The sequence below is a fragment of the Bombus bifarius genome, unplaced genomic scaffold (assembly GCF_011952205.1).
Source record: "Bombus bifarius isolate JDL3187 unplaced genomic scaffold, Bbif_JDL3187 scf7180000007966, whole genome shotgun sequence".
Lineage (NCBI taxonomy): Eukaryota > Metazoa > Arthropoda > Insecta > Hymenoptera > Apidae > Bombus > Bombus bifarius.
Genome location: NW_022884352.1, coordinates 5,273,749 through 5,299,098, shown reverse-complemented (window position 1 = coordinate 5,299,098; position 25,350 = coordinate 5,273,749). Strand labels below are relative to the sequence as shown.

At 42.3% G+C, this 25,350-nt stretch overlaps 1 protein-coding gene across 3 annotated transcripts in view; it reads left to right on the top strand.

Annotated features, from left to right (window-relative positions):
- LOC117210888 (zinc finger protein rotund-like) overlaps nt 1–25,350 on the top strand; it is a 242,810-nt gene that overhangs the window by 54,550 nt on the left and 162,910 nt on the right. For 2 of the 3 annotated variants that reach the window (XM_033454425.1, XM_033454345.1), the window contains exon 1: nt 18,020–20,644. The exons of the other annotated variant lie outside the window; for it this stretch is intronic. In XM_033454425.1, coding sequence (XP_033310316.1) covers nt 20,309–20,644 — 336 coding nt within the window. In that variant the 5' untranslated portion in view covers nt 18,020–20,308. Of the gene's footprint in view, nt 1–18,019; nt 20,645–25,350 lie in introns of those variants that run through there. 3 annotated transcript variants of the gene reach the window in all.

The following is a 25,350-nucleotide window of genomic DNA, read 5'->3' as shown; positions in this document are numbered from 1 at the left end:
TTGTCCAATGATGCTACTAGCTGTGCTCTGTTCCTATGCATACAGCACAATACCCTGAAATATTAACACGTTGCTTTTGTAAAAATTACAAAATGTTTCGTCGTCTTTTATTTTTCCTTAGCCAGCCTCGTTATATCTTTTGAGCGCGAGGATCAATACTTGAGACTCTCAGAAAACACGTTGATAAACTCCATAAATTAAAACGTACAGAAAAATGACAATTACAAATACCATTTTTTTGTAATTTATCATGGAATTTGCGATTATTTATTTATGGAATGCTCTATCTCTTTTGGATAAATAACTTCGTGAAAATAAATTATTTGTTTTTCAAGATGTTCAGTAAAATACTTGTGCATGTAATTCAAGAATAGAGAAGTTCACAAAAAGCGGAGTTGAGCCGTTTGGCTTCTAAGAAACTCGTTTAAGAGTCAATTGTGTTTCTCTTTACGAATTAACATTTTTTTCATTTTCATGATTTTTCAAAGTTTAACATCCTCTGTAAAAATTGAAATTCTTGGTGTTACTGTATTTCTAAGAAATAAAGAATCACTCTTAGATGACTTTCTCGAATCGCGCTCTAATTAAAAATACCTTTATGTCCTGCGGTAGAAAATCTATCGTCATCGAAGAATTTTTTATTTTTCTCGAAATTTCGCATCGATGATCTGCCGCCACCGATGTCGCAATTTTACGCCGATAGTCAGATGTTGAGGTTGGTTAACGCTTATTGCTGCAATCTCGGTGCATTTAAACGACAGAGAAAGCAGGCCGGTTGATTAAATTCGGGGTCAGTCTGCGCCTTTGGAACAAAGGTTGCAAGATCGCTTACACGGGATTGTATACAAATGCAGTAACGTAATCAGTGTCATAAATACATTCTCGTCTCGTCTGTTGCTAGAAAAATTTCACGGGGATCTCCGTGAGACGAACTACACTTACTGCTTTCAAGCCTCTTTCAGTTATTCATTAGAGTCGTTCCAAGTATACTTTGATCTCCTCTGACTCTCCTCCTTTACGGTTTATGAAATTTTAGTGTAAATTTTTAATGCCACCCGAATATACAAAATATTTCGAACGATCGCAGAAACGATGGTCGACTATATTTTCTCTTCTTCCTTCGATGCTTTGTGGTCGAAGAAACTGTACTGTTGATTTTCAGTTACGTTGGAATATAAAAATTGTTGTATGTTAAAATAATATCACAGAACGTTTATCGATTATAAATAGACGTAGAATATTTTTCGCTATTTAGCTCACTGTGAATTCTTTTTGCGAAATTTCGTCAAACGCTGGGTTCGTTAAGAAAGTGTCTACAAGAATTTTACGCGATACGTTTTCGAACACTGCCGAGAAATTACCACCACACGATGCGGAAGAATTCGGTTAACCCCCAAGAATCTCTGCAGTTGGCCACCCTTATCCTCGGTGGATAATGCAGGGAGGAACGTGGTCCGTTTACCAACCCCTAGAATAGGGGTTGAAGAAACGCAGTTCACCCTTCGAGCAACTAATTTCGTTTATCCTGCGGAGAAATTGCGAATCTCGTTCGCGTGGTTCAGATGTCGCGAATTATCTTGAGAAAACAATTTTCTAATTATGAAAGTATTTAAAAATCTACTTGGCTAGCAATCCACTTTCCACTGAAAGGTTCAACTTTCGCGCTTTTCAAAATCTTTCGTTCGCACGAAGAAAAGATATATCGTCTTTTGGAATCACAGACAAAAATTGTAAGCGAAAGGGAATAAACGTGCAAATGTCGAATCTTTTTCCAGACTAAGGAACAACGTATTAATATTGGAAAAATTACTAGAACCATGAAAATAGTTGAGAGATATTTTGAAAGTTCTCTCTTCGGCATATTTCCTCGAAAAACAATTGCGTTGGAAAAATGAACGTCGATTTTGCAAAAGTCAAGAGGGGCAACGTTTGTCTCGGTGTTTGTCCCAGTTGTGAATTTTTCTGGCTGGAGAGCTGGGCCAAACAACTTTTTTCGCTACTCACCCCACAATTCTATTGTCGTTTGCAATTGTTGCCTGCAACAAGTTGCGACGGGCGAATCTTGTTTTTTCATCCGTCGACAAATTTTAAATACCATTCTGAACAATGATGACCAACAGCTAAAAATTCATGTGTCGCTTCACATTGAAACAAAAGAGAGAAAAAAGAAAGAAAGAGAAGAAAAGAGGAGGAGATTAGCGTAAAACGAGCGATCATTCGAACAGTCGTATTTACCTTCACAGGTTTTCAGAAAATTGAATAATCCCGGACAAATTAGCGTTTATTGGTAAAACGCGGTGACGGCTATTACCATCGCTTAAGTAGAGTCCTCTCGGTTAAAGGGAAATTTGGGAAAGTGCCATCGAAAAGGATGAGCTTTTAATCAATGCGCCAGCGGGAATGCAACGCTCTTTCGGCTTAACAGCAAGTGCATTCGCGTTGCTCTGTTTGTGCAACAGGTGACTGTCGCCCCATGAATAAAACTATCAATAAAATTTCCACTAACGAGTCATTGACGTTTCTCTGTTGCCTTTTTCCCCCTTCTTCCCATCACTTTGCCTGTTATCCTCGATATTCACTGTTCATTAACACCCATTTAGTATCTTCTCCCGATTTTTCTTTTATCGATTGGCCGTCGTCAAATGATTTCTGTTGATACTTGCACGAGGAAGATGGAACGAAAGCAAAATGGAGCCGGAATGAGTGAGTCGGCGAGTATTGCCACGGTTGACTTAGTCCATGAATTATTTTGTCGATCGCGATGGAAACGTCTCTCCATCGGTCGAACCGATCGAACTTTCCACCCTTCTTCCACCCGTTGACTCGATGAGTTGATTTTATTGCGGCTAGCCGATTATTGTTGGAAAGTGATACGGTAACTGTCTTTATCAATGTACACGGTGATTTGTTTCATCGTTGGAAGGATTTTTCCTGCGCGATAATTTATTAATTGACGACGTTGCTAGATGAACAAGTGACGAGTAGATGGTAGACTCTTGTTGCGTAAAATTGTACGGCGTCGATACAAACGTAGATCGTAGACTTCTGTTGTAAAAATGTTTCTTCGTAAGCTTTTCATTTCGTTATATTATTTGTGTTAATTGTAATCTTTTGTTGCACGAACGATTGCTTGTAATATGATACGTGTAATATAAGCAATCTACGATATCTACAATTTACAAATTTACGTTTAACCAACTGAATTTACTTACGAATTTTGCGTTCGCTTCCAAACTGTACGTTGTTGTTAACTTGTTAGCTTGTAAAATATAACAAGACGAGATCAGAGATATTAAATGGAGAGGATTTTGAAAGGAATAATCTTGGCCTCCTATAATCCTTTCTTTCCTTCGGCTAGGTTTTTCACGAATGATCAGAGAAATGGACACAACGTGTGCGCGAAGCTGACTCGATTTCACTTCTGAACGTTGTTTTCATTTGGAAATTTGCAAGCAGCCGGTGTCTCTGTTTCGTAACGAGAAAAAGTATAGGACGGGAAAAGGCACAGAGGGGAAAAAATACAGGATCGACAGCCGCGGGCAGAGGCGGGTGTATTTTTTCTGAAAACACCGCCGCCACCTTGTCTCGCCATCGTCGTTCGTGAAAAGAATGGAAAAACAATATTTTGACGTTTCGTGCCCCCAAGTTTTCCATCCCCTTATCATATTCCAGCCGTCTCTCGATGCACTTTTTCTGCTTCTCGTCTTTTTCGCCGCCGTCCTTTATCCATTTTCTCGGTTTAATATGAAAAAATAAACAATTACCTCGGGATTTTAACGATCAGTCAGATAATCGTGGAAAATTCAATATTTTTCGTATTATTAGTATCCAGTCACTTTTCCATGAAAACTAAAATATCATGAACGTTATCAAACGAATTATTTTCCAGCTAAATTACTAAATCACAGTTCATCGATTAGAAGCGCGTGAAAATGTTTCACTTTTCTAATAACTGGATCATAAATGGCAAGCTAACTTTGGCTGCTCGTATCGATGTCAGAGAAGACATTTCTCTGAAAACATTTCCTGCTATCGAAGAAAATTCTTAACACTCGTAACCTAAGTCTCTGTATTGTATCTGGAAAATAAAAATTTGCTAAATATCTGCCAAAACAACGAGGTCATAAGATATAAATTGCGATAGTATCAAGCCAAAGACAGAAAACACAAATTCATATAGAACATCTTACTAATTAATTAATTCTATCATTACGCGCAATTTACAAAAAAAAAAAAAAAAAAATAAATAAAAATATATCGTAAATCTTGAAAATTTCTATTATCTCAAATTCGATGACCAGTGATTACTCCAAATATTACTTCCAAAAGTAATATTAATCAGAATCCAGCAAACTTTCCATAATTTCCAAAAAGTTGCAATAAAATCTTACCCTACCTCGTTTACTATAATACAAGAAGATCGTGTCGCACTATTTTTCCTGTTGGTTGAATTACACCTCGGTGAGTTTCGGCGCGCCATCCCCTTTAACAATGTTTTCGAGCCGGTCCGCTTTAAGGATGGGCCTTTATTTAGGCTGCCGGCGAGGGGGTGGCGAAGTACAGTTGCGTCTGTACACCTCCACGATTCTCTCCCGGGCTATTTCACCCCTTCAACCCCTCCCCCGTACTACTGCTCTTTAGCCAGGGATAACTACCTCACCGTCTGTGCGCCTTGCAGGGTGTCGGTGGACGAGGAGCGGGGCCAGGTTATCGATTAAAAAATGTCTGCCCTTCAAGACGGCCTAGGTCACGACCTGTCCGTCACTCGCACACTGTCAAACACCCACACGCGGTCTGTCGTTCGAATACGTTTGATTTTCGGGCTGATTCCTCGATACGGTCTTCCTACGCCATCTCGGCCATCAACTGGATTCCACGAATTATATTACACTTTTATTTCAACACAAGTCGTGCTTGTGTTTTTACAGGTTTGTCGTATCTCGCCAATTTTTCATCTGCAAATTTTTATTTTTAAAACATCAAAGGGGATCGGTAAAGGTGTAATTCGTAGCTGCAGCGAACGTAGCTTTCGGCTGGTTTCTCGATACTTAGGCTCTTCTTACGGTTTACGCTCGCAATTACCTTGCAATTGGGATGTCGAATCGCGACGAACTTCCATTCGACGCCAAGTCGCGGGATTTAGATTTTCAAAATGCTAGCGTACTTTCAACGTTGGTAAATTACCAATGTCCACGGTGGAATTTCCAAAGTTATATTAGGTAATTAATAATAAAATGGGACGATAGTAATTACGATTATGATAATAGCAGCGGGCATGGTTTGTCGATATAATCCTCTTACGTTCCGAGATCAGCTGCATTTCACAAATTATATTAAATTTTTCTTTCCACTGAAGCGAGCATATTAAAAACAATAATTGCGTCATATTTTTCGTATAATTCCTTCGTTTCACTACCTTCAATTTACGAACAAATTTCCATGAGAGTTTACGATAGAATTTCCATTTGCACAACTATCTATTTATATAATTACAGCAGATTACCGATCATGAAGCTAAGAATTTCTCGAACATCCGCGGAATCTTAGATAGGAAAGGCGAGTTTCTTGCGGTGCAATCGAACACGTACGCGAAAACTTTCCCCACGGGTTAGCTGCGTTTAAATCGTCTCCACTTTAAAGCTCGCACCTGTCTCACCGAATCTACTAAAAATTAAACACGTTCAAAGTTTACTCGCCAATTACACTCGCCGCCTTCGACGATTATTCTCTCGACGAAACCCACAAGCTGACCAACAGTCTCCTTCCACGGATTGATACCTTCCCTCGATTAAAACTGCCGAAGAGGCAAGTAGCTCTCGTCCATCCCCCAAAGTATAAAGGTAAACGTTTCGAGCTCCACCAACAAGGGAACTCTTCGAATCGAGTTTCGCTCTTGCAAGCCTTGCCAGCTACAAATTTCAAGGTATCCGGAAGTATCGTCGTGGCCATCGACGAAGGCTCGCGAAAGAAACTTACGAATGAATTTTTAGTTGGTGTGGTCGCTCTCCGTATAATTCCGATGATTTATTATTGTAAAACGAATTTGTAATTATAAATCGCACAAACAAGGAGATCTTCGTCGATCCTTCGATTTTGATATCGCTTTATGATCAAATACGAGAATTTCAACAACAAGACTTTAATAATTAAAAAAGAGATCTGGTAGGTTCAGAGACGTATATGTCTTTAAAAAAGTAGCTGATAAGTTGATTATGTTATTTTTCATTTGTTTTAGAGAAGATTATTAAGAGAAGCAACATTTCAATGTTTTTTATTATTTGTATTTATCGATCGCGCGGACTAGGAATATATGGAGCAATTTTTAATCAGATGAATTTTTGCGAATGGAGTAGTTGCGTATTTTTTATATTAATTTCAGTAGTTGTGCTGCGTGGTAAGGAATATTAAATTCGAAAAACATTCGATTTCGCAACAAACCACGTAAATAATTAGCCATCGTTGCTCGACCTTTACCAAACATGGCAGCGCATACAACTCGGATGCCAGGCTGTTTTTCAACTTCGACAAAATGGATTCAGGTGAAACGTATCCGATTCTCTTTCCCGAATACTCAACTATAAAACAGAGAAAACGCCACCGAAATCCGTTTAGTAATTTTTACGTGATGCGAGTGTTAAACGGAGACAAAAATTCCAAAAATTAGTCTCTTGGATTCCATAGCTTACGAGCTTTTTCTAAATCACTGTTTTATTTATTCTTATCGTTATCCGATTTGCATACAAAACTCCTCCACCGTTTTATCATACCTAAATAGATCACGAAGAGGAATATTTTTTTTTTAACCATTCGCGGGTATATTTTTGCATTTTCCGTGTTCGAACTGAGTCTATGTTCGCGTATAAATTTTACATTCTGGGCTTTGGAAAAACTCCGAGTTGCCGATTAAAATATTTACTACGTCATAGGATCAATTTTTAAGTCAAACGTTTAATAGATGTTTTCGGAAGAAATTAAAATTCGCCTCGAATTCGCTCCGGCCATAACCAAAACCGGATAAAATTTCAAAAAGCAATTTTCCTACCCCGGGCTTAACTGAATTTTTCACTTGCTGAATTTTAAAAAAAAGTTTACATTTTAATAAGTTTGTGGCTGAATTTTGGTTAAGCTTGATTCGTAGTACAAAAAAAAAAAGAAAAAAAATTGGGAATTTGATTCATCTGACTCTTCTCCTGTCTGATATCTTCGATTAATTTCAACCCTCGCTTATCATCTGCAATAGTTGCCGAAGGAGTACGAAAGGATCGCGCAAGAAGTGCCGTGCGTAAGTGCGTGGGTGGTTTTGCGACAGGTCAGGAGCAAGGGGGTGGCCGATGGTGGATCGAAAATAGGGAAGGAGGAGAGACAGAGGGGGTGGAGAAGGGGTTTCGGTGGTGGGGCGCGTGCAGAGGGGCGGTAAGATCGGACGAGACAGACGAAGATGGAGGATAATCGATAGACACGGCTAGACGCCGCCCCAGACAACCTTTTACCTTAGCTTAAGGACACCCCAACTCTTCAACAATTTACCTTGCACGCCTGGGATGCATATTTACCCCGCGAAATCCGGGCCACTGCTACCCCTGCTTCTCACCCTCGTCGATCCTCCGGTCCGATTTTTCAAGCGAATCATCGTTCAATGTGAAAACGAACTTTCCTTTTTTTTTTTTAATTGATATTAGCGTAAAAAGTAGGAAGTTTATCGTGTCGATTGAAACACTTTTTTTGTGGTAATTAGGAATTTCTTCTAAAGAGCGATAACGAAGAATCTTCATTTTTGGTTCGAGGTTTTTAAGGGTAGATTTATTAGATTATTTTCTATCTCTCGGAAAAATATACTATGTGTACCCAGTGTGTTATATATGTACGTAATACTAAGACTTTTTTAGAAGGCCAAGTTATCAAAATCAATAAAAGATATTTAGTTTCCTCTTTTCTCTTTTCCTTCTTTTTTTTTTTTTTTTTTTTTAATAAGAAAATTCGGTCGTTGAGATTCTCTATACCCGTAAACATTTGCACATATTCAGAAATATTTATTAATCCTTGATCTCATCTACGTTAAAGAAACATCAATCACACGCATGTACATGTGCCAGTATGTTTCTGGAAGCTGGAAATCTACTTGCCAAAGACACGAGAATCGATGGCTGGGGAAAGAGTTTTGTAATTCCGTGTTCCAGCAGAGGAGGTGTAGAATATCGCGCTTCTGTTTGAGAAATAATCACACCGTGAGGGCCGTTAATTTCGTTATCCTGGTTAATTGACTTGCTCTGCACTGTCTTGAACAGACTCGTTCAACGAGATACGCTTTTAAGAGGATTAAGGCACGCTTCCTTCGAGTCTCTGAATTTAAACTTTCATTGTTCCCTGCGAACGAATCTGCCGAGAATTAAACGCATCGTGTAATAATCGATCTTGGATCGGAATTCTTAAGCGAAATGATTTAATCAGGCTCCGAGAGAACTCGCCTGTTTCCAGACTTCTCAACCAGATCGATCTTATCGAGGAATTCAAGTTCGTCTTATCAGAAGGGTAATCGGCTAAGCCGATTAATATGAATCACGAGGATCGAGGTTTCTGGCGTACGGTGTTGCAATAAGGAGACGGTTTATTGAGACACAAGGCTGAGAGATCCCGAGAAGCAATCCACTTTACCGTGTATCCTCGATTCAAAACATGGGATTCCATCGATCGACTTCCGCGCACGTTTCCGAACCCCTTGTTTCTCCTCAGCCGGGACTTAATTTTATAAATTGAAAGCATCGTCCGTGCTAGCTCCTACTCTCTCCAAATGCCTCGAATTTTCCCATAAAGTGCATGAAATCGGAATTTTTCAATCGATCATTGGCCAGTGCGCCATTAAAGTCTTCTTGGCTTCGAGAAATTTTGGCAATTTTCATTTTTATTTTGTAGCATATCTTTGCTTACGAAGATGGAAAAATTGTTAAGATCTTGTTGTCGGGCGTAACTTGGAGAAATTTTGCGAAAAAGGTGGCAAAGACTGCGAAATCTCGAATAAGTTGATCGTACGTACGTTCGATGCTTTAAGTTGCTGGTGAAACAGCACCGAAAGAATTTCAGCGCACGGCCCATGGTTTTCAAGAACAGAACGTGTCTTTTATAAACTTTTTTCACGTTGATACATTTTGATTTTTAAATATCCAAGTTTCACAATTTCTTTTGATAGAATTTTGATTATTCTTGTTTGCTAATGGCGCTTCTGTATATTTCTACGGCTGGAGGTTGTAATAAAAGCGCTGAAAACATGGGAAACTAGTGCGCCAAGAACGTAATTTCTCGATTAATTCGTCGGAAGCGAGGGGCCATGCGCTCGAATTCTTTTGGAGCCGCTTTGCCATCGACGTAAAGCATCGAATGTTCGTACAGCCAACTCGTTGGAGATTTCACAGTTCTTGCCATCTCCTTGTTAGGACACTTTCATTCTTATTTTTCAAGGTGTTTGTAAATATGAAAAGTTGCAAGTCGAACATACACCCGCACATTTACCGTTCTATTATCAAAATCTCCTTATCGTCTCTAACTTGAAGACAAATTTCACAGTATTTTTCTTTCTTATTCTTTTCTCAAGTGATCTTTATTTCTACTTTTGTGTAATACACACACATTGAAAATTTCGATTCTCCGTACAATTGGAGTATTTTGGAACAATGATCGAATTATCGAGGAACGTTGACATCGATCAATCGGGTCTTCGAATTGGATTTTCAGCGATGGCAAATGGCGACAACGAGGGTCGCGTAATTTTCTCGTGCAATCTGAAACGCAGGAGGGATTCGTTGGAAAAATGGCCAAGAACTTAAACACGGAAAACAATGTCGTTAGCTCGTTCAAAGACACTTGCAGCCACCTTTTTATCTCGATGACGTACATTCTAATCTAATAGTCCGTTTGATTGATCGAAAGTAGACTCGCGTGTAATTTAGTGGACTTTGATTACATCTTACAGGCCATAGTCGCTTTTTATCCGTCCGACGATCGCTTTTTATCGCTCTATTTTCCTTTTTCTATTTTCTTCTTCTCTTTGGTTCGAGTATGTGGCGCGCATTGCGATTCTAGTCTTATCCTGCTTTGTTTACGTCTCGTCAACATAATCGACTATTCATTGGATTACACTTATTAAATTATTGACATTTAAATTAGAATATGGGAGGTAGTTTACGATGCTAATATTAAATACGCAAGCATGTTCGATCGTGTGGTTAGGAAAAAATAAAAAGCGTATACTATACAGCTGCTAAAAAACTATACGCGATTTATCGCGTTTATTTATTCAAGTGTGAAACGTTGGAGGCGAACGATGAGTCCGTGTTTCACCCGGTTGAAACGAATAATATAATTACACGAATTTAGTAATAAAGAAAATCATTGTGGCGTGATAATGTCGGCGATGTAAATAAAATACGAGTTATTTGCAACTGCAGCTTCGCGATATCTTTTTTTCCTCTCTTTCTTTCGTTTCATTATTTCCGATCCGACACGTATTTGCAATTCAAGATGGCCGGAATGCTCAGCCCCTATGGTTGCCAGCAGAGAGATTCGTACGGCGCGATAAAAAAAAAAAAAAGAAGAAGAAAAAAAGAAAAAGAAGAGAGAAATAATAAAAGGGGCCCTCTCTCGACAACGACCAATCGTAGCCCCGCTTGATCATATCGTACAGCTTAATTTATTATTTTATGCGTCGCGCACGTGTGTTACGTGCACACGCAACCATCGTGTGCATCTTAAAGCTTGGTCTGCAAAAAAATGCTACACCATATTCGTATTGAAAACTATATCTGTATATATTTTTGTTTTCTTTCTTAGTCTTATCGCTGTTGGAATACGTTTTTACTTCTTGTATGTGGAATTTGCGAAATATTTTTTTGAACATGCAATTTGCGGAAACGTTCATCCTGTTGGATTATTCGCAGGAAATAGATGAGTAATTTTACTTTTTTAAAAACTATAATTAAATTATATTTTTTCAGTTGTATTGCTTTAAGAGAAGATTTATTTACTCGATTATTCGCAAGAAATACAGTACTACGTTGTTATTCAGAAGTTGATATATTTCAGTGTTAGCATCAAGTGGGTTATATTTTTATTTTATATAGAATTCACGTAAATATCTTTCGAAATATTTAATCAACTTAAGGGAAGCTCGATGGTAAAAATGTGATACCGAAACATCGGTTTACTTCTTGCAAAATTTACGAGATACTCTTTTCTTGGATATTTCTTCGATTTGGAGAAAGATTAATTTTTCTTGAATTTTTTTTTTTGGACTATAATTTTTATAAAATTTTCGCAATCACATAAATCGAAGAAGCGATTGGTCTCTGAGAACCGCGAATCCGTGAGGGTGAAGATGGACGGGGAAAAGGGGAAAAAATAACGCAGGCGTTTTTCGTGTGGTAAAATGGGGGTAGAACGGGGTGTACGGTAACCAATGAGGTCGAACTGGGCCAGCGAAGAAAAATCTTCGAAGGAGAAAGGGTTGCAAGAAAGGCTGGAAAAGCTCATTCGATCCTTTCACATTTGTTCAATCATCGCGGGAATTCTTATCAACGTATGCAGTTTCGTTTCAAATTTCTTCTTTTTCTTAATTTTATTTCTATTTACACACGCCTATTATTTGGTGAATTTCACGCATTCCATTGATCGATCGTAATTTCTTATCGCTCACTTTTCCTTCGTAAGCTCCGAAAACTCGCTGATATTTCTCAACTTCGAAAGCATTCGTTCTCTAAAAACACTCTTTTATTCTTGAGAATTACGAGCTCGTTAGAAACGCGTATTAATTAATTTAGTAAAGCGGAATGTCGAAGAAATCCATGGTGGAGCAATTTTACAGTATACTTAATTCCATAATTTTGCTAGGGATTGGCTAATTAAAAAATAACCAAGTTTCAAAAATTCGACATCGGAGGAATTGTAAAGCGAGATAATTTCGCTGGAGATGGACTCGTTAAAAAATAGCAAAATGGAGTTTGAAAAATCCTACCTAGGAATTTACACTATGACAATTTCAAATATTCGGTTTGACTTAATAAAAAAAAACAACAGCGTACGACATTTCAAAAATTACGAAATATAATGAACAAATTTTACAGTCGGATAGTTTCACTTAAAGTCGACTCGCTCAAATTGTTGTAAACGTTTCTACGAATTAACAAAAGTTCATCGATGTCCAGTGAACATTCAGCGCACACCACCGACGAAACTTATCGTCTAAGTAAGAAACTAAACGTTTAAATGAAAAAAAAAGCACGTAAGGCAAACGCAGAATGTCTTGGACGTACGCAAAAGGGTGGAAGGTGGATACACAAGCGCGCGTTGAGTTTGTATGGAGGTGCAGAGGGGTGGAAAAACCTACCCCAACGAGGTTGGAGGATGCGCTCGCGATGGGTGGGCAAAAGGGAGAAATAAGAAAAGCCGGAGCCACGGAGGAGACGACGTCGTCGACGACGACGACGGGGTATCTGGGTCGAGACTCGTCGACGCCGACGTGCTGGCGCCAGGCGTCCTTTCCCCCGGCTTTTTTTCGGCAACGAAGCGCTGAGAAAAACGTCGGCAGAGGGAAAAGTACTGCCGCGAGATGCTCGTTGTTTCGCGGTTTTCTACCTTTTTCCATCGCCAACGCATTTCACCCCCGCGTAAGAGGGTTGGAAAGATGATAAGTCAAATTGTTGTTCGATGGAGACCGCGATTCGACGAATGGATTCCACGTTGTTGGCTCCCGAGCAAACTCCACCTGATTTCCAATGGTTTCGTTCCTTTTATCGTTCTCGACACTTTGCGGCAAAATATTTCTACGAATAAATTAGCCTTACGCACTTTGAGAAACGTCTCGAGGATTTGTAATGGAAGACGTCGCGTCTTCGTAGTTAACGGGTGAGATAGTTAATACGCAGATGAAATTGATTCTTCGTATTTTTATTACCCTCGCGCATTTTGCAAAATTTTCCAAAGAATAGGCAAAATCGTGCGATCGCGTGCAAGTTAAGGGACGAGGCAGTTGATATTTGGATGAAACGAGGATTTCAGATCGATTGCTCCGAGCAATAATTCTACGTGCTAAGGTGCAATTCGTATCTACGAATGGTACGTCTCGTGAGTAAATACTTGAGCAGATAAACGATAAGAGAGTCTCTAGTTCACGGTGCTCATAGTTAACTTGAGTACAGACGATATGTAATATACAGAACATATGTATGTAACGTATATCATGAACACAAATATAACGATTAAAAACGATTAAAAAATTCACTGAAACAAATGAAAGAACTTTGAACAGCGATTCACCGCGTTCCACTGACTCTTCCATTAAGAAAAAGACGACATCGAATCGTTACCTAAAAGAAGAGGATAGCTCTCGAGGGAAGTTTGAAAAGAATCTCCGTACCCGGACGACTTTACTTCCCCTTACGCTTGCTGTACTTGAAAAGTCTCGTCGTTCTAAACAGTTGAGCAGAGCGCAGATTTAATTTCTTTAGAGGAGGATGAGGGCGCACGTTGGAGGATGTAGAATCGCGGCCATAAAACCAACGTGGAAGGCTGTTGGCTTGGCCTTTGCACGAAAGTTAGAAGTTAGTTACACGGGGGTGGCCACCCCTCATCTGCATATCCGCGTCCTGCCGCCTCCGTGGAAGCTGGACCACCCCTGCCACCCCGTCGTCTCCCTTTCCAACCCCTCCGAGCTGTAACCAACGTGCCGCCGCCACAAGCTGCTCAACAAGTGGTTCTTCAGTTTAGCGGCCGACTTAGCGCTTCTTTAATTTTCACCTTGCACCCCGACATCGTCATACACCCCGCCATCCCTTTCCGTTAACCTTGGATTTTGCGTCTTATCAGCAGACTGCTCGCTGCTCTTGAGAATCTACGTGGCTTCTTGCCAGCGATCAGACCAAGATTATCGTTATACCTCGTGTTCCTCACCTTCTTTGTGGCTGTCGAAACATTTTTCGCTCGATCCTCGAGCATTTGATGGAGAACCAGAACGTACAAGGATAATTAAGTTGCTTTAGATTTGCTTCGAGTTTGATGGTGTTGTGCCTGCGTTTGAAAATGTTTGGCTAATTCATTCAGATCTTTCTCACCTGGTTGGTACTATCTTTTCTTTCTGCTTTTTAGCATTCTAATCGTCGAAGGAAATTCAAAGCAACTTCCTTTTATATTCTCTCCCACGCTATTTCTTCTTTTATTCGAGTTTCACGGTTTGACGAGGTTCAGAGGTTTATTTATGGTGCAATGATAAACTAGTTGTTATGTTAGCCAGATATTATTTTACTGTTTAGAATTTTTATTATGAACCACTTTATACATATTGACATTGAACAGAACGAGAAAACAGATTTCTCTTCTTATTTCCCAGTTTCTCTTACAAAGAACCATTCTCCGAGTTTCGGTCAGTCGCCGTTCTCATGATCGAGATCCCGTGACATTCTCGAGAAGTGTCTAATGTTCGCTCAGCAAGGAAATAAGTGTCAGATTAAATTTACAAATTCCTACCTAACACCGCTAATCTGAACGTTCGCTTGGGAAACGCGCGATCATCTCCACACACAGGAAACACCGACTTCTCGTGCAACAACGGTAAACCTACTACCCTCGGCCGCGACGAGGAAACAAGTTCTCGTGTTCTCCGGTTCTCGATACGGGTAATCGTAAACCAAGCTCCGAGGAAGCATTCCGAGAAACTCCTCTTCCGCTCCACCCAGAAAAACCAAAACACAAATAATCACTGTCGGCGGCGAAAGGGGCGAGATAAGAAAAGAAGGGAGAAATAAAGAATAGAAGAGAAAGAAATGAAAAAAACGGCCGCGTAACCCACAGACGGATGAAAAGGCGCACAGGTCGTGGCTCCCATCATCCTGCTACTTAGGCGAGAGCCGAAAAGACAGAAAGAAAGGGGTGGAATCCGGGAGTGTGAAGGTATTCTGCATGTGAATGGCACAATGGTAATTTGGGGATGCACCGTTAGAGGATATTAGAGGTAGCAGGCGACTACTGTCTCGCCCTGTTTCCCCAGCCCCGATTCCCGTTGCACTTTTATGCAACCACGTGAAACAGCATCTCCGGAACGTCGCCGGAGTCACGTCCTTCCTGGCCACTTCTTTTCCACGCGTGTACGTGTTCTTCGCGTCCACGTGTCTCTTTGTGTACGTATGTATACTCGCGCGTATATGTGAATTCTCGTGTGGTTTCTCGCGCGTGTATGTCTCTGTGTGGATTCGAAGCAACCTCAAAAGCTGATACCACTCGAGAGGAACTACGGTATTACCTGCCCATGTGACCCATCTGTTATTTGCGAGACTCGTTCCCCTTGCGGAAGAATAGGCCGTGGGTTAGCGTACGGTACATATATTATAGCCTGGCCAGCCTCGTCCGAATGCTTCGTACCGATTGACAATAATATAACAAGTGGAGGATTTCGCGGTGGATACGATGGCCATTGATCGCCGAGGGTTGTTAAGCGAAAGAGAGGATCCTTGTTCGTGGAGAGAAAGTGGATAAGGAGGGTGGCTCGTGATGCCGAAGTTGGCGAAGAATCTTGATGCTCGCGTAGCTTGAGACTTTGGCCACATTATCATTTGATCGGTACGTGGGTGCGATTGATGTTTAATCGTTGAAAAATGGAACGATCGATATTAATCGAGTTGATCAGGCTTCTTACTGTGTGGTTAAATTGATACAGTTAGCGTGGATTCTGCATTGTAGTACATCGATGGTGTACAGGTCGTAAATTATACGTTTCTCTCGTACAGTCGAAATTGTTCGAACGATGGATAATTTGTAAATTTTATGCGAAAATTGTTTATCTTGTGGTGCGTAAAATTGCTCCGATCTTGTTATTTCAATTAAACGGTATATAATATATATATAGGATATATTCTGTGTCAAAGAAATTAGTGAAAGATGTTCTCCCGTCGAAATTGGTAAAATAGAAGATATAAGGAAACGTCAAATTGGATGTTGAAAAGATCGTCACGGGGATGTTCGACCCACTCAACTCCAAGGTACCAGGAGAATTTTCAATTCGCTGGAAAAGAGCCGCAGAACGGAAACGCATCCGTTCCGGGTTCGTCTCGCAACGATGCCATTTATCACTTAAATCGCGTTCGAAGAGAAACGATGATTTCCGTCTCGCTAGGCGTATTACTTTTACATTCGGGACGAGCACGGGGTCCCAGGCTCCATTATCGGAGGCCATCGCTTAAACTGCGTCTCGTTACCGCCTCCGATAAACCATCCCCGGGCAAACAAACAAACAAACAAACAATCGTCTCGAACCGCGAGCAAAGAACCAGCCGGGTTCGATCACCGTCGCGAAAACTAGAACGAACTGTTCTGGAACGAGTTGTTTCCTCTGCTCGCCAGAGAATAAACTCTTCTTCCGTATATTTCGGAACATCTCGTTTCTTACCTTCTTCGAACACCACTAATACTTGATCAATTTGAAGTTAATAAGTCAGCTAGACGACTATATAAAACCATTGGCAGAGAACGACGTTAGAATTCAGTTTCCAGGAAATCGAATGCGACAGAATGATTTAAGTATATAATAGAAGAAGCGAACGACTCCGGCAGGATATTCGGAAACGGTTACGCTGAATAGAGGAATGTCCTTTTTCGAATTTCTGTCGGGAAGCGAGTCGTAAAGCGTAATTGAAAGGAGACGGGAATTAAAGGAGCGACGGATCAAAGGGATGAGAGCGGCGGCAATCGAATTCCATCGTGACACAGATACTTTATTAGAGCGAAACAAAAGAATCGGACTGAAGCGCGCGCGTCGTCTGCCTGCATCGCTTCGAAGGGTTAATTTATGTACGGAATGTAGCGGTCTTTCGAACTGGTGGCCATGTTGGTTTCGACGTGCCCGTCAAGGTATTCCCCCCGTCGCATCACGCGAGAGCCCCTTTCTCGATCTTCCACCCCCAAGCCCCACTTTTCTTGCCTCCGCGCCGCGCCGCGAAGGAACACACGTGAGAAGCTATCGCACACACGAACGCGAGATACGATGTGTGTTGCTGCGAGCCGGTCGCCAGGGCGCATGCTGCACTGCGCACAACCCCTACTCGGCATCCCCCATCCCACCTACTACAGCCAGAACTACCCTCCAGTTTCTGCACCCCGCTGCAACCCCTTTGGCTGTTCGTGCAGCCCGCCATGCAACCCCCCTAGGAGGCGACTCTTATTATTTCCATTTTTCCAATTCGGTCTGGGGGGCGGGAAACGTGCAACACCCTCCCCTCTGTTCTCTCTACACCCCGCCAGCCCAGTTTTCTACCACCCACGAGGGTTTCTCGCTTGCTCTGGCCGTTTCTCTCTTCCACCCTTACATCTTCTCTCTCTTTCTGTCTCTTTCCCTCTCTCTCTCTCCCCAGGTGGCCAGCCAAAGGAAAAATATCTATATTTATCTGTTTCTTCGCGGGATATATGCCTGCCCCTGCGCCCCTCGCGGCCCCTCGCCTCGCCTCGCGCTATTCGGTCGGTTTCTTTTTCTTTCTTTTCCACTCCACCTCCACCTTGGAGTTTCTCGGTCTCTCCCACCCCTTTCTCGGTCTCTCGTTACCTTTCCGTCTCTCCGCCGTATTCGTGCTCCCTCTCGCTCCCGCGCTTTCTTTCTTTCTTTCGGCCTTCTCCTTACCTCCACCCAACCACCCTCCTTCCTACGGCGCGCGTTGTGGCGGGAGAGACAGATACCGTCGGTGTGAGCGAGCCCGATAGACAACGGAAAGGAGAACGGAGGCGAGTGGTTGGAAAGAGAGAGGAGAAAAAGGAAGCAAAAGACGGAGGGTACCACGACGACGACGACGACGTCGACGACGACGCCGGCGGCCGCGGCGAAGCGTGCGCGCCTTTCCTTGGCCGGCGGCGCGACAAGGAAACCCGAAGGAATGGAAAAGGACGGGGCGAGCGGTAGAAAGCGGAGCAACAGAGAAAAAGCGGCGGAGAGAGAAGGAACGGCGAGCTTCCGCTTCCTTATGCTCCGCCGCGGACTGCATCAACCAGTCGCACGGTCGCGCTCACATAAGAAACTGGGATTCGAGAGGCAACCCCCTACTCGCGAGCCGCGGCGCGGTTTCCGTGAGCGGAAGAGATTCGGTACCCGGGGAATGTCCGTGCTCGCGTGACGCAATCGCGACTACACCGAGCGCGAAAATTTCGTTTCGACGTGACATCGTCGTCAGCCACCTTGGGACTTCGGGAAGGCCAGTTAATTGACTCGACGACGCTCGATTCGCGACTAAGCAGCCGCGTACCCCCACCATCGCCTGATCACCGGCCACGAGTGCGTCCGATCGAGTACGAAAACGCTCGAGCCGGCCATCCGGCCCGTCGGATCGGGTCCCGTCGCCTTCGTCCGGCCGTTCCCGTCGGTTTTTGGGCCCACGCTCGACGAATCGCGTGTCTCGAACCCCCCACTGCTCCGCTGGACATGAAGAAGGGAGGCCATCGGGCCTCCTGGACGACTCTTGCAGCCGTCAACGAACCAGAAAACATGCCCCGCGCTGAGAAACCAACGATCTCCATGGATGCCTAAGGATGTTCCTCGACGCAACCAGAAGCGGAGGATGTACCTCTATCCGTTTCCTCTTCCTCTTCTCTCTCTACTTCTTCTCCTTCTCACCGCGCTACCTCTTCTTCTACCTGGTGACGGACGAGCCCGACCAGGCGGAGGAGGATCTCCATGGGAAGAAGCGTCGAGGGTGAAATCGTCTTAATGACGGGGTGCGGGCTGCTCGATGACGCTGTTGCACACCGACGTGGAGGGAAACAGAGGGAAGAAAGGCAGAGGAAGAGAGAAGAACGAGAGAAGAAGAGCGTGTGAGAATACGAGAGGGCCAGAGGGGCAGAAACGATCAACCAAAGTTCCTATTTTTCACGTGTTTTATGCGAATATCGCTTAACAAAGTAGGACGTAAGAAGAGAAGAAGAAGAAGAAGAAGAAGAAAAAGAAGAAGGGAGATTAACGCGTTTCTCTCTCGGATTGTCCGTATCCGGGATTCGCCTGATTAAAGTGGGGAGAAGCGCGGAGGGTGAAACGCGGGACACGCGCGAACACGCACGCCGGAAACCTCGTGTCCGCGGCACCAGGGACACCCTCCCGCGCTAATTAGCCAGCCAATTAGAAAGACCGCGGCCATGCGTAATGAGCTGCGCGCGCAAAAGTTCCTAAACGCCACGATACAATGTTTTTTCATGCGGATGCCTCGTTTCGCCGGCCTGCTTGCGTTACAGGCGACCACTGATAATATTGATAAGACGTAATATACGCTAAGCCGTAGAGAATAAAGTAGTAAGACAAAGGAAAAAGAACAAAAAGAAAAAAAAACAATTTAGCGAAAGTTAACGCGACAAGCAAGAAGAGCTGCGGGATATCGGGACCGAGTTTACGTCTTCGTGGTGAAAAATCGACGAAGTCGCTGGTTTATTAACGACGATGCTGTTTACGAAGAGTATGAATCGAGCGGAATGTGAATTTTCAGAAAGGACGGTCGTCCTGAGAGAAGGGAAATCGTGTCTCGCAGCGTCCAGATTCGCCAGGCAATAAGAAAACACGTACGAATTTAAAGAAAAAAAAAAAAGAGAAAAAAAAAACAGAAAAACAGGATATCTGGGTGGCTGTGCCGAAACGGACAGAGTGTAATTTAATTCGCGAAGTTCCAGCGAATCGATCGAGTCCCGATCGCCCATCGAAGCAGCCGTTTTCTCCAAATTTCTTCCCTTCCTTTCCCTCTTTTCTTTTTTTTTAAACCAAAGAAAACGTCGTTTTGAACGTAACCGAGCTGTCACGTGGCCGCTCCCCTTGAAGCAATCCTCGAACCGCGACGGTGGTGTCCTGTCGACGGTGTTTTTAACCTCTCTAAGCGAAACGGTTCTCGCGCTACGATTAATAAATATATACCTAGGAAATTAAGCGAAGAAGAGCAAATCTATATATATATATATATATATACATCTATATTATATATACACACTTGGAAAAGCGTATTTAATTATATATTCCTATACACATGCAAGGAGCACATGTACAGGTATTTTAATAAGCTCGCGTATAACTAGCCTCGGTATAAGTGTTCCGATAAAAAAGTACTAGCGAGGGAAGCACAAAAGGTAAAGCTCGACGCTTAGAAGGAAAAAGAAAAAAAAAAATTTCGCCGGATTTGTTCCCTCGCCTTCCGGTTTCCGGCCAAAGAACAACGCAAATTTTTGCAACAACAAGATTGGTATTTTTTATGAAACGCGACACAGCAACTACGGTGGAACGATATAGTAGAGTACGAGGTTAAAGGAGTATAATAAAATGTCGACGATGAGTGTCGTGTCGAATTCGTCGGTCGAGGTCGACTCGGATTCCTCGAACGACGTATCCAGCAAAGACGATGGACCCGCCGAGCAAAAGTTCATCCTGCGTAACGAGCTGTACAACAGCCTGCTGGCAAGCGCCCTCGGCAAGACGGTGCTCAACAGGCACCTGAACTTCAAGGAGCAGGGGATTAATTTTAATCTGGCCAATTTAAAGGATAACCTGAACGCGCTTGGCGCCCTTAAGGAGCTGAAGGATCTCAAGGGTTTGACCGTGAGCAGCGTGCCGGCTTTCCCAAGAAACCTTGCTCTGCATAGGGAGGACCACGACGAGGTCAGACTATGTTCCCCACCATTCATCCCCTTTATCTATTTTCTACTCGTTTTTCGTTCGTTCCTCGTCATCGATGGATTTTTCCTTCGTTTCTCGTCGTCGATGGATTTTTTTTTTTTTTTTTCGTTGAATCGTAATCGACTGATAAATGGGGAATGACGTATTGCCATGGAAAGTGAAGAAAGTAGTGCTGTTGGAATTCTGGCTTGCATAAGGAATGCTGACCGCATTGATTTGTAGTGTAATAGGGCCGCAATCTTAAAGCCAGGTGTATAATTTTTTTTATCGTTTACTACTCGAAGATCTGTACTTTCAGTTCTGTAATCGAATACTCGGTGGAAATTCGGATTGGCGGGAGATAGAGAACTATAAGATTGAAGGGTACTGAGAAAAATGCTTGCTATAAAAAATATTATTCGTCGTTTTCCATTCCTACAACGAGTGACACGAAAGATGTATAGATAATTTTCATTTGCATTTTTATTTCCAAATAATTTCACGTACGATGGACATGTACATATTCAGTGTCAGAAACTGTGTGCATAGAATTTTATAATTCGATAGGCGAATAAAATTGTTTTAGAGGATTGAAAACTTTTAGCATCAAATGTTTTCAGTGTTCTGCTGATTGTAAATTATAATTATCGGAAATACCATCGTGACACTCTGTTCGGTTCGTAACACACGATAGCACTCCGTAGAAAGTAGAAAAGTTTCGCAGTAAACAGCCGCCTCTCTCTCGAGCCATTCCGAACTTACGGCATCAAGATCAATAATCCCCGAAAGATTCCACGTCTTCACTGACCTACCCTTTCTCTCGCGATTCGAGCAACCCCTAAGAGTAGAAGAAAACAAATTCACAAATTCTTCCGCGAGGAAAGAAAAGACCCAAGTACAAAGTACCCACCGAGCAAACAAATCAATTGCCAGCGAAGAAACTAAGAGATTTTCAAACGAATTCGCCTTTAAAAAACAAAGAAAAATAAAAAAAAAAAAAAGGGAGGAAAAATACGTCGACGCAACCTCGAAGAAATTATCCAGCGTGCTCCACTTTTGAGAAACAGACGAATTTGGGGGTGTAGTTTACGAGGAATCGGCAGACGCTTGACGCATAAGTCTTTGGTCGGAAAGTTAGCGGATACTTAGGTTTAGATACCAGTTTCCGTGTAATGGACGCGGAAAACAAAGCGGTTGTAGATGCAACTCGCAGAGATTTCTCAGTTCGAGAAAATCCTGTTTACTTGACAATTACTTTTTGTTCCTCCATCGAATTGAGACTTCGACTTCTCAACTAAGTACTTTGTCACTTTCTGTTCGCATTCTCTTTTTACCTTCTCTCCTTGGTTTCACCATTCTTTCTTCTTTGTGTTTCCTAAAAGCCTCGATTAAATCGCTATTTTGAATCTCGTGATATTCTTATTAGTAAAACAGTATTGGTAATTTTATTGGCATAAGTACGGCTGCAAAACTACTCTGCCTTAGACTTAGAATGACCTGGACAGTACATTCCTAGTTAATTTAATTAATTCGTAGTTAATTAGAAAATGGCGATATACTTTTACGTACATTTTTCTTCTCGAGAAAAGTGAAAGACGAGTTCATTTTTATTTATTCGTCCATGGCCGAATATCGAAATCCGCGTTCAGAATGTTAACTTTACCATCTGTCTTGGCTCTGTTAAATCCTTCTCGCCCACCAAATAAAGATTCCGTTGTTGCCCCTCCTCTGCGTTGTTTTAACTCGCGTAATCATTGGATTATATCACCGCAGACGTCTACAATTATATTCCCTGCGTATAAACAAGCTAAATACGGTGGAAATCGGCGGTGAGACAGCGGCTTTCTTAGCGGGTGGAAATTTTTCCGCGGCTTAATTCATTAACTTGTACGACCACAGCCCTCCGTGTCGGCTTCCTGTTGCTTCCTTTTGCTCCTGGCCGAGTTATCGCCGTGTGGCAACTTTTCTTGGCACGTTCGCGGTTTTGGCTCGGTTTGCTTCATTCCGCGACAACTCTTGACCCAAATCCATGACGCACTTTTCCCCCAGTTTGTTTTTTCCATCTCTTCCTTTCTTTTTTTTTTTCTTTTTTCTACTCGCCCGAACGACGCCGAAACGTCTCAGTGAAAAATTCACCCCAATTACGCTCTTGTTCCGCGAGCGTTCTTTCGATCTTTTAGTTGTTTTTATGGTCGATAAAAATTACATCTCTGCACAGAAGCTGTTAAAAATAATGCCAAGCGAATGCCGCAGCGAACCTCTGGCCGCAAATTTTTCGAGCAATCTTACGTCGTATGCGGGAATAACATGAGATTTTGACGTAAAGCTGTTAATTAGATAATTACACCACGAATATTGATGCGAATCTAAATCTTTACGACGTTTACGACCGAGCAAATGGAATCTACTTGAATAGAATTTCGCAGAAATATACGAAATACCGAAAGTAAAATGTTGGCTGTAACGTGTGGCGAATTAAACAGTTAGGTGAACTATCGTATCGCATTTGCGTAATTGCGATCCTCTTTCTGTAGAATCGAACAGTCGACGTTTCGTCGAATATGGGGAAGCAAGAAGAGAGAAGCACAGGGACACAGAGGAGCACAAGTCGGTTGGAGAACGTGTAATTAACTGCGAGGCAATAATGAAACGCATCATCCCCCTTGGTCGGAGAAATAACAACCCTTCTGGGGCCCCGTAGCGATTATTCTTTGAGAAACTAGCAATCCGCTCTGCGATTTCTAACGAGCTTTCTCACGATCCGTGTTAGACGATCAATTAACAAATCTGCCCTCGTTAATTACTAGCTCGGTCGTTCAACCGAGCGTCGAGGGTTGAATAAAGAATTTCGTTGAAAGGAAGTTCATTGATACGAGAATTCATTGAGATATTAATAAAAGACAGTCATTCTATTTTATCCTGCCTATGGTTTAATACCTTTTAACAATTTCGATGTTACGGAAACGCATACACCTAATTTTTAAACAAATTGACAGAATAATCGACTCGACGCAACGCGTGCGTCGATAGCAGCAACCGTGTGGAAATTCGATTGTATTTTAAACGTTGATATTTATCGAACTCTAACGCTTAGTTTCTACGACGTTAAGGTCAATACATAGAACGTAGCAGTATATCGCGAATACTATTTTCGCTTGTTTCCATTTCCGCAAGGATGAACGCCGCAGTTGCTGCGTTCGACGACGTATCGATTCGCCATCATCTGACATTTCTCCGTCCGCCTCATAGCCATGAATTTCTCATTGCGAACAGTCGATGGCTACGATCGTTGCGCAATTATGCACAGCCGAATTCCCGTGCACGATTTATTCTCGAACATCTACTCCTTCGATTCAACCGAGTCTCACCGCAATGAATGGATTTCTTCGTTCTTCGCAGCGTCAATTATCCGCTGTCATCCGCCCTTCTGCGAATTATCTTCATTCATGATTTACAGATTTATTTAATATTCCGCGGGGATAGATCGAGGGAGAAACATCTGACGATTTAATTCTTGCGAAGATAACAATAGAAATATCGTAGATTCTATTTCGCAATTTATTCACCATCATTTTACAAAATTAACTTTATCCTACGTATTTTACTTCTTTCTCCTATTATCGCACAATTGCTATACGATCTGATGGTTCTTTGATCCGATCACGATCTCATAGAATAGCGATATTGTCGCCGATAAATATTTTTAAATGTGGAAATTTCACGTTTTCAAGTCGCATTACGTCATGGCCGACTTAGCCTTTCAAATTAATCAAGTCGTATACTCGCGTACTCAAATTAATTCGTATAGTCGTTGTTGAACCTAAATGTGTCAGGAAAGTAGGAGAGTTTGATCGTTTTAATTGATAAAGAACCTGAAATACGAGCGGAAATCCGTTACGTCTTAACGCTCATAGCGTTGAAGCGCTCTTTGTCCTCGATATCAGCAAGATCTTAATCTTTGATCGCAAATAAAATGTATATACGTACATCGTAAGAAGAAGTTTGTCAGGGTAGCAGGATCTCGGTTTAGCCCGTTCAGGTGTCCGGGCGTCACGCTCGCTGATTTATCGATCAATTTATTAATGGGTCAGCTCTTCTCGTGCGTTCGATCATGAATATCCGATGAAGCGGCTCGGACAGACGAGCGAGCCTCATAATTACTGTGATTAATGCTCGGGATCGGGATTAATTGCCTGGCCGGGCTCATTCTCGAAAATTGTTGGTTCGCGGAAAAATCGGCTAACCGGTCTGCGCATCTTTTTTTATCTCTTCCCTTACCAATCTTCCTTTCTTCCGCTAATTCTTTTCCTCTTAACGAGAGTCACGGCTACGATCGTCACGATCGATAGCACAGTCGAGTGATTTTTGTGCAAATTCATATTTTTCGGAACACGATTAGAATAGAAAATTGCTCCATCCAACTGTAATCACAGGTGTCATAGAAATCGCTATACTTTGCACATCTTGTACATTTCTTCGTATCACGCGCATCGCGTGCAATTTTCCACTTGCCATAAATCGACGAGAATCCGCAGTCTCTTGTTCGTTATCAGCGCTTTCTTCGAGTGTTGACCGCGAAATATCAACGAAACGTTGAAAACTGTGGCGGCTTACTCCGAGCCTTGCAACACTTTTCAAGGCCATTCGCAACCACGTTCAACAATGTCAACGGTTTGCGGTCAGCAAGTTGTTCCAGTGACATTACCAAC